This window comes from Vicugna pacos, chromosome 32 (assembly GCF_048564905.1).
Source record: "Vicugna pacos chromosome 32, VicPac4, whole genome shotgun sequence".
NCBI lineage: Eukaryota > Metazoa > Chordata > Mammalia > Artiodactyla > Camelidae > Vicugna > Vicugna pacos.
Genome location: NC_133018.1, coordinates 13,778,248 through 13,795,163, shown reverse-complemented (window position 1 = coordinate 13,795,163; position 16,916 = coordinate 13,778,248). Strand labels below are relative to the sequence as shown.

The 16,916-nt window shown below is 52.0% G+C and overlaps 1 protein-coding gene and 2 long non-coding RNA genes across 3 annotated transcripts in view; 1 reads left to right on the top strand and 2 right to left on the bottom strand.

Annotated features, from left to right (window-relative positions):
* Nucleotides 1-13,943, top strand: part of NOS1 (nitric oxide synthase 1) — a 105,510-nt gene extending 91,567 nt beyond the window's left edge. Inside the window, exons 25-30 of the mRNA XM_031670011.2 lie at nt 668-755; nt 2,061-2,182; nt 3,938-4,086; nt 5,398-5,592; nt 7,158-7,276; nt 8,232-13,943. Coding sequence (XP_031525871.2) covers nt 668-755; nt 2,061-2,182; nt 3,938-4,086; nt 5,398-5,592; nt 7,158-7,276; nt 8,232-8,247 — 689 coding nt within the window. The 3' untranslated portion in view covers nt 8,248-13,943. The remainder of the gene's footprint in view (nt 1-667; nt 756-2,060; nt 2,183-3,937; nt 4,087-5,397; nt 5,593-7,157; nt 7,277-8,231) is intronic.
* On the bottom strand, nt 326-4,326 carry LOC140690849 (uncharacterized). The gene is made up of 2 exons (XR_012066177.1): nt 4,182-4,326; nt 326-740 (listed from the first exon to the last, which is right to left on the bottom strand). It is a non-coding gene; the product is annotated as an uncharacterized lncRNA (long non-coding RNA).
* Nucleotides 13,944-14,237: 294 nt separating the features above from the next.
* LOC140690861 (uncharacterized) lies at nt 14,238-16,136 on the bottom strand. The gene is made up of 3 exons (XR_012066194.1): nt 15,997-16,136; nt 15,436-15,505; nt 14,238-14,349 (listed from the first exon to the last, which is right to left on the bottom strand). It is a non-coding gene; the product is annotated as an uncharacterized lncRNA (long non-coding RNA).
* Nucleotides 16,137-16,916: the final 780 nt, after the last annotated feature.

The window sequence follows — 16,916 nt, the reverse complement described above, 5'->3', positions numbered from 1 at the left end:
TCTCTGCACATCTGTCTAAACCACTGCCAAGTCCCAAATCCCCTGGGAGGAGACCCCCCCCCCGCCCGAGACCAGGAAACCGGGAAAAGAAACAGAGCAGCAAACTGTCCCCTTAGGCAGAGCCAGCTCTGTGCAGAATTAGGAAGGAAACAAAGTGCACATTTGGAAACCTCTGCTCCCAAAGCCAGAGACCCTCCTTTACTCCCTTCCTCCCCTCATACCCCCAAGGCAGCAGCTAGAACAAGCCGCCAGCACCCCTTCCCTCCGAGGGGGGAGCTCTCTGCTGCCTGATGTCCAGCTGATTACAGATCATTCAGCTTACATGACCTCTGCTCCCGTGTTTTCCCTCTTTGATAAAGCAGTTAAAATGCATGGTGCCTGAGAGAGGACCCCAACAGGCTAGCGAGAGCATGTTGAGCAGGACCCTTTCCGTGGACAGGATTTGAATCTGACCCACACCTGTCCAGCAGTTTCGTAGCCACGAGCTCACCCCAGCTTCACCATTTCCTCCTGCCCTTCAGAGGAAGGGATCCAGACAAGGAACGCTAAGGCAGAGACTTGGCGTTGGGACCGTGAGCCTTCTGCATTGGAGACGGGGGGAGGTCAGGGACCGGGAAGCTTGGGGGACGACAGGAGGTGAGCCCGGTCACCTTGGTTGCTCTGCTAGATGGAGAAGGACCAGTTCACCACGGTGTGTGCTCCTCCTGGCTGAACCGGATCCAGGCTGACGAAGTGGTGCCCTGTTTCGTGAGAGGGTGAGTGGCAAATGAGGAGAAATAAGCAGCCATCCCGAATCTGCATCCCGATGTCTTTAGCTGGGCTGGGTGGTCCAGCCTGAAGGTTCTGGGAGGTGGCGGAGTCAGGTGGGACTGAGATCGGCATTCTGCACCACTCCGGGTCGGTTGTTAAGGAAACAGGATCGGGGGGCGCAGAGTAACACTGCAGAAGCTAAGCAAGTCCTCTAGCCAAATTCAGGTCAATGCAACAGATCCTTACCCAGTGCACGTACCGTGCTCGATGCTGGGGTTACAGCAGACGCCAGGCAAGTGCAGCTTCGGCCTTCATGGAATTTGCAGACTAGTGGAATTTCTATCCAGGGTCTGCTGGCCACCCCATCTGTTCCCAGTTTCTCAGAGACCAGGAAGATTTAACCCCTCTCCCCATCAATCTGGTCTTTTCCTCCCAGACTCAGTTTTAAAAGTGGTTTCTGCCCACTTGTGTCTTGCACTTAAAAATGTGCTAAAGGGATCGATTTCGTGTCAAGTGTTCCTACCACAATCAATCAGTCAAATTAAAAAATATAACTTTAAAAAATAAAAAACAGGAGGTGTGTCTGCACCGAAGCCCACTGTAAGTACCTGCTTTGCCAGCCGATAACTCCCCTAACTCAGCAGTGGGCTCGGCCGGCCATTTTTTCTCAGCTGTTCAGGGTGGGACGGTCATGGTGTGGTCCACACACCGTCAGCATCAGAATCCCCTCGGGTGCTTCAAAACTGCGGAGTCCTGAGCCCAGACTTGCTGCATTGCCCAGGACTCTGCCACCCCTTTTAATATCACCATGTGATTCTCTTGTACCCTGAAGTCTGCGACTCCCTGCCGTGAGAAGATCTCATGGATGGTTGATCCGGTGATTCTCAGCCAGGGGTGATTTTTGCCTCCCAGGGGGTGCTTGGCCGTGTCTAGAGATAGTTTGGGTTGTCACAGCCGGAAGGTGCTCCTGGCATCTAATAGGCAGAGGCCTGGGTACTTAGCATCCTGTAATGCACAGGACAGCCCCCACCACGGAGAATTGTGCAGCCCCAAATGTCAACAGTGCCAAGGTAGGGACTCTGCTTGGCTTAGCTCAGCAATGGGGATAATTGGGAAATGGAGCGATAACCAGACCCTCAGGACCTCCTGTTTGGAGAATTCCCTGAATTTATGAGACCTCTCACCCTGGTAAGGGCCACCTGATCCCCAGTGAGCTACCCAAGATGGCCATCTGGTTTACCTAAGACCCAACAGTTCTTGATCAGATTTGAGCTCCGCAAGCCTTCTGACTCTCTCTCTTCCTTGTCCAGAGCGCCCAGCTTCCACCTGCCCCGAAACCCCCAAGTGCCCTGTATCCTGGTTGGCCCGGGCACTGGCATTGCCCCTTTCCGAAGCTTCTGGCAGCAACGGCAGTTTGATATCCAGCACAAAGGTGGGTCCAGCAGCCATGGGATCTCCACCCTTTGGACCTGAGGTGGCCCGCTTGCATCCCAGCAGCCTGGAGACACAACGATGTTCTCTCTCCTTTGTGTCACCACCTGGGGAGGGCCTGGGGGAGCAGAGTAGTGACCTGACCCACGGGTGAAGTTCCTGGTATAATTCAAAGGACCTGCCCAAGCAAATCCACACAGCTTGTCCCCGGGCCTGTAATTCCAACCCTAGAAGACATTTTTTTCAACTGCTAAACTAGGACCCCATCTTAAAACGTAAGCAGCCCTAGAAGGGGTTAACATTGAGCCTTAGCAGGTGTGTGTTTATGTCCCAGAGGCTTTAATGTGAGAGACACAACAGGTCAGCTTTGAGAGGAGAGAAAGAAACCCACAGGCTGTGTAAGACACTTCTTTTCCTCAGGCCTTTGGAGGGGGGTAATTAAGTTTATTTAACTATTTATCTGTTTTAATGAAGGTACTGGGGATTGAACCCAGGACCCCCTGCATGCTAAGCATGAGCTCTACCACTGAGCTCTACCCTCCCTGTAAAAGAGGCTCTTTTAAGCCCCGTCACTGCTTGGACGAGTTCATGCCATTACGGTACTGGGTACTTGTCTACCTTTATCCTTTCTGATCCTCCAGTGACATCACATGTAGTCATTTTGCCCTCAGTGGTACCGCAGGTAGCTAGCGATTTCTAGGCTCTTAAGATTCTGTCCTTATTAAAGTTAATTCCTCTATTAAATACAATTTGTTGTTAGAAATAAAGTAGATCCTTAAAAAAAAAAATAAAGAAACCCACAGGAGGTTTTTTGGTTCTTTTTAAAAGATGGTTTGTTTGTTTTTGTTTTTTTTTCTTATTAGAAACCCACTGTTTCATCATGCTTTAAACAGGGATTTACTGAGCATCTCATGAATGCCAAACACGATTGTGGGTGCTGGAGGCATAGCAATGAACAAGACAGAAACAACTTAAAAAAAAAAAAAAAAAGCTTGCCCCAGTGAAACTGTCATTCTAATAAAATAGCTAACGTGTATGAAGTACAGTTGACCCTTGAATGACATGGGTTTGAACTGCATAGGTCCACTTGTATGCAGACTTTTTTCATTAAATGCATGCATCTGGTACTGCACCATTTGGGGTTGGTTGAAAACCCGCAAATGCCGAACCTCAGATGCAGGGAGCCGCCCATGGGACTTGAGCATCCCTGGGTTTTGGTATCCAGGGCAGGTCCTGGAACTGATCCCCGTGGATACCAAGGGACAACTGTATTCGCTGTGTCCCAGGCACGGTTCTCATATTTTACATTCATTTCTCCCAATGACCCAGTGAGGTTAGATGGTACTATTGTTGTCAATTTGTACATCGGGACACAGAGATGTAGAAAGTTAGGTAAATTGCTCAGGATCACACACGGCTGAGATTTGAACCCAGGCAGTCTAGCTTCAGAGTCTGGAGGTTTTTAGCACTCCCCAGTGGTGGGAGCTGCTCAGTAGCCAGGGGGTGGAAGGAAGGATTAAAACTCAGAGAAGAGAGGTCTGCCTAAGTCTGAACACACTTGCCCGGTTTTGCCCAGTTTTGCCGTTTCCCTCGGTGCATGCATGTATGCATGAATACACAGACCTTCGGCCCCGGTGTCTGTGTCCCTCTGCCCACGTGGCACATGCTAAGGTTCCCAGCACCCCTGGCACCACCAGCCACCCCTCCAAGTCAAGCTTCAGAGCTGCCAGTGACATAAGATCTTTCCGGTCCCCAGGAATGAGTCCCTGCCCCATGGTCCTGGTCTTCGGGTGCCGACAGTCCAAGATAGACCACATCTACAGAGAGGAGACCCTACAGGCCAAGAGCAAGGGGGTCTTCAGAGAACTGTACACAGCCTACTCTCGGGAGCCTGACAAACCAAAGGTAATCCCCAGCCCGTTCACGGTCCCCCCACCCCTGCCCAACATACACGCGAGCTCGCACACACAGGCACATCCCGCTCCCAGAGGCCCCCTCACCCTTTCTCAGTTCTCCTCCATTGACATTGCTCTGTACTTCAGGAAGCAAGGAGCCTAAAAATATTGATTTGAAGTATTTAACAGCCACTTGTAGGAAATATCCAGAATAGCCAAATCCATGGAGACAGAAAGTGGATTTGTGGTTGCCGGGGGCTGTGGGGAGTGGGGGAGATGGGGAGTGACTCCTTATGTCACAGGGTTCCTTTAGGGGGATGAAAAGGTTCTAGAACTGGGTAGCAGGGATGGTTGCACAACATTGTGAACGTACTTAATGCCGCTGAATTGTATTGAATATTAAAATACACGTAAGTTTTACGTTACGCGTATTTTATCACAATAAAAATGTTTAGAGATAGGAATTTTAAAAATTAAACAGCCCATAAGCAAGAGACACGACAAGTCAGAATGGATACAGGACACAAGACTGGAGCTCGCTCCTAGTGGATCTTGCGGGGGGGGGGTCTCAACTGGACCCCCCGGGGCGTCCCAGGAAAGAGGCCAGGACAGCAGGGGAGGCGGGCAGGCCCTCGGACGGTCTGGGCAGCGGCTGCTTGACAGCCAGCAGGGAAGTTCGTCAGTGTTTTAACAGCGGGTACGGCCATGCCAGGACGTGCCAGCTGAATGTCGGGCTCGCCCAGGGGAAGTTTCCTGAGCAAGTTAAAGACGCCCTGGGCCAACCAGACAAATTCCCTTAGAGGCCAGATTGGACACCCGTGCCCACCGGACGTTCACGTAGCCCCCCTCTCTTATTCCAGCAATAATTGCAGCAGCTGGCTTTGCCCAGGTGGGACCTGACGGCCCCTCACCTGGCCCCCATCTCGCTGTCTGCCCTGGCGCCCCGGCACAGGATGCCTGCAGTGCCAGCCCCGCACCCAGACGTGTGCGGGCATTAACACCCCGTGGGTGACCACTGGCCATCAGAGAGAGGAGCGGGTGGGCAACGCCCCTCCAGGGGGTGGGTCTGGGGTAGGTGCTGCCGGGCTCCCTAGACGGTCCTCAGCAGAGCTGAGCTCCAGCGTAGGGAGCAGCTCATCACACCCACAGAGCAGCCTTCCCTCCTTCCCTGCTTCCCTCTTCCCAGTCCCCTACATCGCTACACAAAATATATACGTGCGCACAAGCCCCTGGCTCAGGCTCTGCTCCCCAGAGGACATGAACCGCCCAGGATCACCCTGCAGCCCCGGCCCCTTCTCACTGGTCCCCCTGCTCCCCGCAGAAGTACGTGCAGGACATCCTACAGGAGCAGCTGGCGGAACCCGTGTGCCGAGCCCTGAAGGAGCAAGGGGGCCACATTTACGTCTGTGGGGACGTCACCATGGCCGCTGACGTCCTCAAAGCCATCCAGCGCATCATGACCCAGCAGGGGAAACTCTCGGTAGAGGATGCTGGCGTGTTTATCAGCAGGCTGAGGGTGAGTGATGGGCTGGCTTCTAGGATTCCTTTTCCAGCCCCCAGCTTCCTGTCTCCTCTTCCTTATCTTGCCTGTCTTGACGATTAGGGGAGCCACGATGACATCCCTGCTCCCATTTTCCCATTTACGACTGGGGACAGAGGATACAGGTGGTCGCAAACCATAGTGAGAGAAAAGGAAGGGTGGCGGGTGTGCAGTTGCATGTAGTAAATATAGCGGGGAGCTGTGATGTGTGAAAATAAGTGGGTGGACTGCTGGGCAGCTAGACAGAAACCCTCCTAAACCAACTTTTCCTGCCCTGGAACCAAGCTGCAGCACTGCCCTGTGCAGTTGTGCAGGTTGGGTACTGCCCAAAAAGATTTGTCCAAGGCGGACAAGTGGAGGATGAAAGCCACCGCAAGCTTGGCTCTCCAGGCAGTGCACCTTGGCATGGAACTGCGTTCACCCCAGAAGGAGGGGTGCTTTTTCCTAATTTGCACAAAAGGCTAGTCACAGCGCAGCAAGCCAAGTGCTAACTATGTGGCCAACTGCCCGAAGGGAATAAACTGAGCCCCAGGCCTCCACAGAGCTCCAGGGGTGGTCCCATTCTTCCTACTTCTCTGAATGAGCAGTAAGCAAAATGTTTTTGCAAAAGAAGCCCTTGCTCTGATTCTGATGTTAAATCCTATTAGGTTAAAAAAAAAAAAAAAAACTTTGGAGCAGTGGAGCCCCACCCCCACCCCCATCACTCAGTCTCTTTGAGGTGAGCCTTGGGAGACACTTTTGTAGATTCTGCAGAACTCTGTGGAATAAGGTTGGAAAACCACCCCAACTTAAAATGAATCCACTCTACAGATGGGCAACTTTCCTCAAAACCTTTGGGACCAAGGATGCCAGAACTTAACTCTGAGAAGTGTGTGATTCCCCGACCACCACCTCTCCTCAGCAGGGAGGTGCAGTTTCCCCTTGTTTAATCCTCTGAGATGTTCTTAATGCCCATCCATCAGTCCTGCCAGAGGAGCTCCAGTGGCTACAGAAACTCTTAGATGCCACAAGTCCACCGTCACTTGGGCTGTTTCTTGAGTTCTTTGTTTGGCTGGCTGTTTCTGGGCAAAGCTGAGCTTCGGATAAACTCATGTGTCCCAAGAAATCTCCACTTTGGCAACCGTGGTGTCCCCTGAGCGCTAAGCGGGCACTTTTTCTTTTCTCCCTTTTTCACTGGTCCCCTCCGGGCTCTGATGTTTCCAACTAAACCCAGCCGTGCCCAAATCTGAACTTGCAGGATCGAGGAGAAGGGAGGAAAGGGGGAAATGGACAGGTTTCGACAGAGCCTCATCACTGTTTCTGGATGGGAACATAAGGGTTCTTTGCCAGCTGGGCTAGAGAGGCCCTTTGCCCTGGAGGGCACAGGGTCTTGCCAAAACAGAGTCTTGGAGACCAGAGGGGTCCCCGGGGGCTCAGGGTTCCACCTCATTTCTTAAGAAACTATCTTCTTTAGGGATATTCCAGGGTATCAGCATGTTTGCCTGGCTCCGTGCTTTTGGCTGGCATTTGAGGTCTGTTTCCTGGCTGTTTCTGTCCCCTAGGATGACAACCGGTACCATGAGGATATTTTCGGGGTCACCCTGCGCACGTATGAAGTGACCAACCGCCTTAGATCTGAATCCATTGCCTTCATCGAGGAAAGCAAAAAAGATACTGACGAGTAAGCTGGGTCCATCCCACGGGCAGGGTTCCGGGTCCTGACGGGCAGGGGCGTCTGACTTCACTGTCCACGGTTTTCCCACGTGGGGTTCCCAGCCCAGCAGCACCAGCACCGCCTGGGAATGTGTTAGCAATGCAGGTTCCCAGGCCGCCCCAGCCCTGCTGAGTCTGAAACACTGGGGTCGGGCACAGAGCCATTTGTGTGTTTACACACAAGTGTGGGAACCCCGCCCTTGGACGTCACCTTCCACCTGGGGCGGATGGCCCTTGTCACTGTGGATTCGTTACTCCTGTTCACTGCGTCTAGCATTTACGTCCCCTCCCTCGCCCCCGACCTCACCGCCACACTGCTGCTGGCATTCTCAGAGATGCAAACTCCAATCGTTTTTGGTATTATTTTGAAAATTTCACTTGTCCTCTTGAAATTGCCGGAAATGGCCTGCGGTACCAGAATTCTGGGATTGAGTCTCACTATTGAAACCTTATGTTACTGCCTTGACGTGTCACCCGGATGGTAATGTCCCTCCCGCAGTCTCTGCCACAGAAAACCTCCGACCCACCCCCGCGTGCCCTTTATGTTCAATCTGGTGGGAGTTCAGCCGTCTCATTCTCAGTGGGGCACGCACACTCCATTTCTTATGAGTCCTCATCTTCCCTCCTGTGATAACATGGAAGTCTCAAAAACAGACTTTGGGGTCCAGCCGGCTGGCGTCACAGCCCCTCTGGTTGTCAGAAAGCTCCCTTAGATGTCCCTCGTCCTGGCTGGCTATGTGGGTGTGGGGGAGCATTCATTCATCGTTCATTCAGTCAGTCAGGAGGCGCCCCAAGACCCTGGGGCTGCCGAGGAGATTAGAGACAAATGCCAGGGCTCGGGTGCTTGTCTCTGGGTCTCTCTAGAGAAACAGAGCAGCCTTGCTCCTGCGCCACTAACTCCCTCCCCACTTCTCCTCCTGCAGGGTTTTCAGCTCCTAACTGGACCCTCTTGCCCGGACGGATGGCAGGGTGGCCGCCCTGCACTTGGCGGGGGTGGCTGCAGGTTCTATAAGCGTGGACACCGCTGAACTCTTCCTCCAGCCCCCCCGCCGCGGCCCCCGCTCTGCCTTGTCCTGTCGCCATGTCCTGGTCCTCCTCTCCTGAGTTCTCACCTCTCCGTGGTTTCCTTGGCCCTCTTGGGTTTTCTCCTTGAGTTTTCCTGCTGCAGTGCGATGCCTTTATAATCCGCAGTGGCTCTTACAAAACCTGTCTCCCTCCCCCTTCTTTCCGACAAGGGCAGATCTCCGCTGCATGAAACCCCTGGAACATGGCTGTGGCTCGTGTTAGGGTGTTTTCTGGGGTTTGCCCTGGAGAAGCTGCAGAGACCGGGCAGAAGAATTTTCTGAGCTAGTCCCTCAGCTGTTCAAATCCCCCCCATCCTTTTTTATGATGACGTTCTGGTCGTGCGAGCGTGTGTGTGTGTGTGTGTGCGCGCGCGTGGGATGGGCCTGGGTCTCCGTCTGTCCTCTTGCCCGTGTAAGCATGTCGCCTGCAGACCCTCAGTGCCACGAAATATGCCCTGGCCCCTGCTGGGACCTCACGCGTCCATAACTAAGGGTCTGTGCTGGTATCCCTGAAACCCTTGGAAGCATTGTAATTGCCCTGGTTTTAAAGGATCAGGGCACGGAGGTGGGGTATGATGATCAAGGGGGAAATCTGCAACGAAAGGGGGAATCACAGCATTGGATGATTTAGATACACCAGGTAGCAGAGCCCTTACTGGGAAATTAACCCATTTAATGGATTGGGCAAACCTGCTCCCAAGCAACGCCCGCCTGCCCACCCCAGTCAGGACCACCTGAACTGGCCCTCCCCAGGCAGTCCCACCCACAAGACTGGGAGTAACGTGGTCTGAGGGAATGAGCTGGAAATAGGAACCTCCCCAGCTTTGCCACCGGATAACTTCAGACATCACCTGTCCTCGCTTCCCTAGTCATAATAATGTTATGAAGCTAAAAAAGTAGGACTGGATGGAACTTTAAAGTTGTGGAGACTGGAAACAATAACCAGGAAGAATATCATTGTTATTTTTTTATCCCCCCCACCCCCGAATGGGGCTTGCTTTTTCAGCCTTGGGGATAAAATAACCGAAGCCAGTGAAGTTGGATCAGGTTGGGGAGGGAGACTATCACGAGGCACCTCGCGGCTCCTTCCCAGGTGGGGGAGCCTGCCCTCGTGCTTTTGGCCTTCTAACACAGTTCCCCCACATTTTTAACCCGATAAAATAATTTGGACAAATAAATTATCCCCAACTCAGATCAGAAACGGGCAGCAAGGAACCTGGGCAGGTGCAGTTTCTCCCTGGCAGGTACCCAGCTCAGTTCGTCTTCTCGGATGAAATGGGGTGGAAGGGTTCCCTTTCTACATGTAAGTACTAAAAGTCAGTGGTGAGAGTCACCCACCACAGCCAAGAAATTCCACTGACCCCCAGGAACTGCCTTCCCCAGGGCTGAAAGGGAGGCAAGCAGCCAGGTCTGGTCTTCTGCCTTGTTTGGTTTGGTTTGGTTGCACAGAAAGATGGCCTTCGCTTGGTATACTGCACACGGCGCTTCTTCCTTGATTCTCAGTTTGGGGGTCTGCCAAAGGGAGAGTGCCCTGGCCCTCGGTGGAGGGACCTTAGATTGGAGGTGCCAGAGGGGAGTCCCCAGGAGGGGACAACCTCAGAGACTCTTAAAGACAAAGAGCAAATCTATCTCACCTGTTTTCCACCCTCCCTGGCAGCCCCCGCTGGTGTCGCATCCCTGGCACCCGGGGTTCGACCTCATGCCAGTTATGATTCCCCAGCCTGCCTTTAATCCTGTTTTCTCCTGCTCAGCCTCCTGGGGCACAGAGACCAAGAACTCGGCTTGCCCAGTTGACCCTTTCTGACCTGGAAGGAAGCCCATTCTAAACCCTTTCTTTCCTGCAAACGTAGCTCTCCTCCCAGGGGCTTCCTTTCCAAGCCTTCGAGCCTTTTGGAGATACCTCTTAAGATGTCACTAGCTCCCCAGGGACTGAAATGCTGTGTCCAGCCTCTATCACAGAGGAATTAATCAGCGCTCCCCTCTCCAAATCAAGCTTTGTGCATGAATGCTTTTCCATCGCCAGATAAACACTTATGAGCACTTACTCCATGCCAGGCACCTTCTTCAGAAATCCCTGCCCCTTCTAGTAGCAAGCAGGCAGATGGAAACATCATCTTGTTTTAACAGGGAATCCAAAGAAATTATTACATAACCAGGATCCATCTTTCTTCCCAAGAAGGATTTTGTTTTTAAGTAAATGCCTCTCAACCCCAACACAAAGTGGCTTCATAACTCCTGGCTGGAAGACAGGAGACTGGTCTGATGTGTTTCTCACGGTTGCCAAAATCTCTGATACCAAAAGCCTCGCTGTAAGGAGCCTATCAGGAGTGGAGCCCTGATTTCCGATTCCACTCTGACCCAGGGTGGCTAAATGCTGCCCTCTTGTGGTGGTTTTTTTAGTTCCGTCCTGGTAGCCTGCAAGTTTTGGTTTAGCAGTCGGTGAGCAAAAAACAGGGTTGACTGGGCATTGGGGGGTTGTCCTGGTTTCTCTCTGCCTCTTGAATTGGCCAACAGTAGCTCCAGCTCCATTTCACAGAAGTGAGTTTGGCCAGGAGGAAGGAGACGTCCCCTACAACAGTCCTATTCCTGCACCTTGGGTTGCCAAAGCAGCAGAAAAACTCCCTGAGTGGATACGGGTTTTCACTTGGTTTCTGTGGAGTCAGACAGCCCGGTATCTTTGCTCTGTGGGGCGGATGCTTCAGACCCACCAAAGTGGAAGTTTAGAAGCAGACCTAAGTCCAGATACTAACTCTGCCCCTGTTTCTGCAGATAGCTGTGAGCTGGTGACCTAACCTTTCTGAGTCCACATAACCACCTGTATACCAAGGTGGAGTAAATGAGATAATGCCCATTAAGTGCCCGGTTATAGTACCTGGCCCAGTGTAAGGTATCACTTTTTTTTCCACTTAATTTATATCATTTCTTCCCTCTCCAGTATGTAGAAGGCACAGTGTCATGTACAGATCAAAACACAGCTCCTCCCTTATAGGAGGTTTGGGTCTGTATGCAGAGACACAGGTCTTAGAATCTGCCTCAGGTCTGGGGTTTGAGAAGTTGATGGCTTTCCACCAGCGGATTTGGGAAAACAAGGTGGCCAGGCCGTGGGAAGAGTGAGCGGAAAGGCATGGATGGGAAGCATGTGGGGTGAATCGGGGCTCCAGACCCAGCAGCCTGGCTCTGGAAGGCTGAGGGAGGCGGAGGTACACTGGCAGGGACAGGTAGGGAGCGGTGAGTGGCATGCCACAGGATTTTTGGCTTTATTTGGTAGGCAATAGCACCTTAGGAGTTTTGTTTTTTTTTTAAGGGGAAAATAAGGCCATTGGGGTTATGCTTGGGAAAGAATGTTCTGGCTGCAGTGTAGAGAGTGGGTGGCTGGCCTTTTGAACTATCAGTGGGTTACTGCAGTAACCCAGGGCTCAAATGAGGGCAGGGGCAGATGTGGTGATAAGAGCATTCCAGGGGTTGAATTCCCAGGACACTGATCTGTGGCGGAGGGTGAGAACAAAGGGAAAGTCAAGAGTCTTGCCTCTAGGCTGAGCAAGGGGTCTCAAGAGAAAAAACAGGCTCAGAGGAAAGATAAGTCTTGGGTGTTGACATAATAGCCAGCTTCTCCCCGAGTCAACAGGGTGGATCATTCCAAGGTCCAGCCACGCTTAGATGTGCTGAAAGAGAACTGACCCCAGGCCGGCAGACATCGGCCTTAGAACACAGGACCTTCTTGCCAAACACACTCTTGGCGGCCACCTGCTTTGGGTTTCCAAAAGAAGGTCAGATTTTGCCCCAAGTCAGAAGCAAGTGAGATGTTCTGACCCAGATCATGGTACAAACGGTTCCTGCCAGGATGGGCAAGCCGCTGTCTGGGCCTCCTCAGTCCTACAGCATTGGCCCCTTTGAATTGATGCCGTTCAGAAAAGCGCGGACTTTTTGTTTACTTGTATGTTTCCATCACTGCTGCCCCTTCTCCAGCTCTTTCCCGAGCCCACCCTACCCTCCGAGCTGTCTGTCTGAACCCGCGTGTTCATCTGAGGCTGTCTGCCAGTGATGAGGAAAAAGAAATTTTAATCTGGATTTCCCAAGTGACCTGTCTACGCTCCCTGTCTTCTCCTGCATCCAAATGTGCCATTTGGCTCAGGAATTAAAGACCAAGAGCTGGGGTGGAGGAAAAAGGATTTGAAAAGCTGAAGGAGTGACCATGCCCCCTAGAGACTCAACACAGATGGTCGTCATACACCTGAATTTGGCCTTTTGGGACTAAGAGTAGCCTGGCCTCTCCTCTCTCTCCCACGCCCACCCCGTCCCGGGTCCACCTGCCGGTCCCTGCCAGGTGTCACAGCCAGCTCACCCCAAACACTGATGTTTCTCAGATGTGAGGACCTGCACAAACTGTCACCCCTGGAAAGGGGCTGTTTGGGGTCTGTTCTCTATCAATACTTGTCAGCCTCATGCAAGGGAGGCGATCAGGAGTAAAGATGCCTTGGTATGTTTCTGAGTTTGTTGCATCCCAGGACATCTCTGCATGGTTATGAGCAAGCAGGGCAGGTGTGTCTGGTCCAGAGCAGAGCCCTTTCTTAACCAGGTGGCCCTGGCAGGCAGGAATGAATCTGCCTGAAGAGGCAGCTTTCCATGGTGTTCTAGCAAATGACTCCAGGCCATCGAAGTGCTCAGACGGGGCTCCCGGGGGGCTCTGAGAGACTCTGGTCCAGGCTCTATCAGTTTGAGCACTGTTGGCGTTTGTTGCTGGAGAATTCTTTGTGGTGGGGGCGTCCTGGGCATTGTAGGGTGTTGAGTGGCACCCCTGGCTTCCACCCACCAGGCGTCAGTAGCAGCACCCCTGCCCCCAAGTTGTGACAACCAAACATGTCTTCGGGCGTTGCCAGATGTCCCCTCAGGGCAACAGAATCTCTACGGGCTGCCCCAGGCCTTCTCACCATCGACCTTCTGGAATAATCAGAGCATTTCTCAGCCCAGTGGTTTTCTTTCTATTATCTGCTGCCAAATTGAGAGTTGACGGATTTCAAGAGGGAATAAAAAAAGTGTGGTTTCACCAACTCCCTCCCAAGACAGAAGGCATGAGCCCCATTTCGGTAAGCTACTGTGCCCTTGGCATCCGTTCTGATTAAGACACATGGAGGCCCGTGCCCTCCCGTGCCCCCCGCCTCGCCTCCGCCCTGTTTTCTGTGTCGTTGTGTTGTTGTGATTGTCAGACCCACTCCGGGCTCAGCAGTGGTTTTCCCAGGAGGCCCCGGGGGGCAGCCCCGGGTCCCTGTGCCGGTGGGTTTCCGTTCCGGGGCTGGGGGGCCGGGGAGGTCGCCTCCACATGCTGCCAGAAACTCGGATCCCCCCTACCTCTGAGCTCTCGATGCTGCTAATCTCCGCCAAGTGTCCCGTGTGCTCCAGCACCTTCCCCGAAGGACTGATGCCCGCCCCACGCTCTCTGCGAGGTTGTCCAGGCCGTGCCCGCCGCATGCCCCTCTTCTGTGCTCTTATCTTCTAATTGGATGGAACTCAACACACGTCTACTTATGCCTGTTTGCATCATGGTCAAAATATTAAAAAGTGGACTCGACTCGACTCACTGTGGTCTTTTGTTTGATTGGCTTGGAATGCCTCACGCCTTTGCTCCTTGTCGCAGTGCCCAGTCGGTGTCCCCAGGAAGCCCATGCTGAGACAGAGGTGGCAGGAGGCTGACTGGGGGAGCGCCCTTGGAAGGGAAGGGGCTGTCAGGGGGGAGCTGGAGCTGCAATATTGTCTCAACAGAAACTTCAGCGAACCCTGCAGGGAATTCTGAAGAGCTTGTAGAGCTGTCCCAGATGGGACAAGAAGACTCCACTGTCTGCAGCAGAAGCCACTCCCCAAGGGGCCGAGGGCGTTCCCAGCAGCTGGGGGAAGAGTTCTTGACCCCTGACCTGGGTCTGGGGGGCACTTAGCACCCGGTCCACCCTCCTTCCGCTCACCTTTGCCACCAACACAGCTGCATCTGTAAAAAGGGCGCCAGAAATGGTCCCACCTTCAGCCCCAGCCCTTCCTCCCAGTGTCCACCACCCTGACACCCTAAACCTCAGTCCTGGCGGGCTTCAGACCCAGTTTCAAAAGGAAGAGTCCTCAAAAGCACTAAGAGGACAGATGAAGAGGAGCTGACCCCAACATCCAGACAGAGCGGCCACTCTAAATGGGTCGCCTCGGGGAGGGGTCTTAAGGCTTTATCATGCTCTCTGGACATGGCCACTTAGATGCTCTGGCCATTTTCACCTTCACACCTACTTCCTGGTCATAAAGCACCAACGCTAGCTACCTTCTAAACTGCAGAGGCACTTACGCAACATCAAGCACCCCCTTCACACCATTTCTGACTCCTCTGGCCCGCCCACGAGCCTCAGCCCAGGTTCCAGCATGAGATGCAGCTCAGAGAGGAAGCAGGGAACCTGAGCACCCGGCTCTACGCTGCCCTCCAAAATTAGCTGAATTGAAATAACAGTTACCCAGTGCCAGGCTGCACGAGAATGACACGTTATCATCGCTGTCCCCAATTTAAAACTTGGGAAACGGACGCACACGCAGCTGAGCCAGCTTGTACCAGGTCAGCGCAGTGAGCAAAGGTTAGAAGTCGAGTTTGAGCCCGGACTGTCTGGCTCTGGCATCTGCACTTTAAACTACCACCTGATTGTGGACCCCCCCCCCAAAAAGTTGCCTAAATCAACTGTACTTAAATTAAAAAAATAAAAAGATCAACTATACTTCAATTTAAAAGAAAGTCTAAAAACCATGTTGCCTGCCACTTCAGTAAACAGAGAATGTTGCCGCCTTCAAGCCAGCAGCCGCGCCTGAGGGTGCACCCCGAGGGGAATTCGGGATGGAGAAAAACAGGGAACTAGCCCTAGATAAGATGCACATCAAAGGAATGATTTCAGTGAGCCCAGACTCTTGCATCATCCCATACGTAGAAAAGCATTAAAATGCTTAACTTGAGATGTCTAGGGTTTTTTGTGACTAATAGTAATCTTTTGATGTTCGAGCACTTGTTTTTTTCAGCAAAAACGCATATATATCCTGGCTCCTCCCTTACCTCTTTGGAACAGCTCCTCAGAGCTCTCTGAGAGGGTATCTTCCCGGGCTATGGTCTTCAGTAATGTTCTCTATAAACACAAATAAAATAAATACAACATGATTCTCAACTTTTAGGTTGTGTTGTTTTTTTCCAGTCAACACAGTGCTGCTGCTAAGAAACCCAGATGGTCACAGTTCAAATCCTGGACCCTCCACTTCCTAGCTGTGCAACTTTGGATAAGTTGCCTAACCTCTCTGTCCCTTTATTTCTTCCCTGTAAAATAGGCGGTGATCATTTCAACTTCCTTGCATTGCGATCGGATTAAATGAGTTAAGATACGCAACACACACAGAACATGATGGAATGGAACGGAATGGAAGAGAATAATCTTGTACACCAGTAAATTAGGGTCCAGCTACGGTTCCGTCCAACTTTCTCAGCTCTTTTATCTTATCGAAGCTCAGACGGCCCCATCTTGATGCCATTTGCCATTTGATACTTAGGCACAGGGTTTCTCAGGTCTCCTGCCATCATGGGGGCCACTGGTTTTGAAAGCCAGTTCCTGGCCTCTTGCCACACCTGCTCATTAGCACTTGCTGGGGATAAGGTCTGACACCGCTCATGTCTTTAACCAGCTCCCCCACAGGACTCATACACACGCGGGAGTTTTGACAGGCCCAGCCTCAGAGGTGGCTGGGGACAATGTAACATTTATATGCATCCCGGCTAGGGTGGCTTCTGTTGCCTGGCAACCAGGTGACAAATCCATGTTTACACCCAAACAGAACCTTTCCAACCACAAATCAAAAAGAGAAGGGAGTGGAAGACAAGTTGGGGGTAGGGGGAGAATTTTTGAGTTGCTGCAGATCGGTATAGAATAGGGTTTCTCAGTCAGTTAAATAGAAAAATATACTTCTTTTTTTCATGGTACCCTTGGCAGAATCGCCGACAGAGCAAAAACAGGGAAAGTACTTACAGAGCTTAACCTGCATCAGTAAAAGGAAATCACTTTAGCAATAGCCTCTGGAGGAAAATAAGATTAAGTTAATCAAATAGCAGAAGATTAAAACCAGAGTAATTAGTAAAGTGACTTTTTAAAAAAGACTCAAATGTTTTGTACTATTAGAGCTGGGGGCAGGGTTGGGGGGACAGGAGTGGGTGGTCTCCTGGCTTCTCTGCATCTTGGTTTTCTCCAGTGAAACTCAGAGTTGAGGTTGGAAGTCAGTGTTGGAAGCCCCACTCTCTCCTCCCTAACTGACTATTTCCAAGAATTTTGAGATCTTCAAACATGATGAGCACCACTCTCCTCTCCCATTCCTGGTCTCATAGGGAAACCATTAAGTGTGAGAAAGTCTCTGAGACATACTATCACCTCAAAGTGTAGTATCTTTGGCATTAATTAAACATTAGGCAGTGAGTCATTGACTCAGTTCTGTTTTGAAGGATTTGAAAAGAGTTGCTAATGGAAATGCAGTTATCAGCAGAAAAGTCGCCTGCAA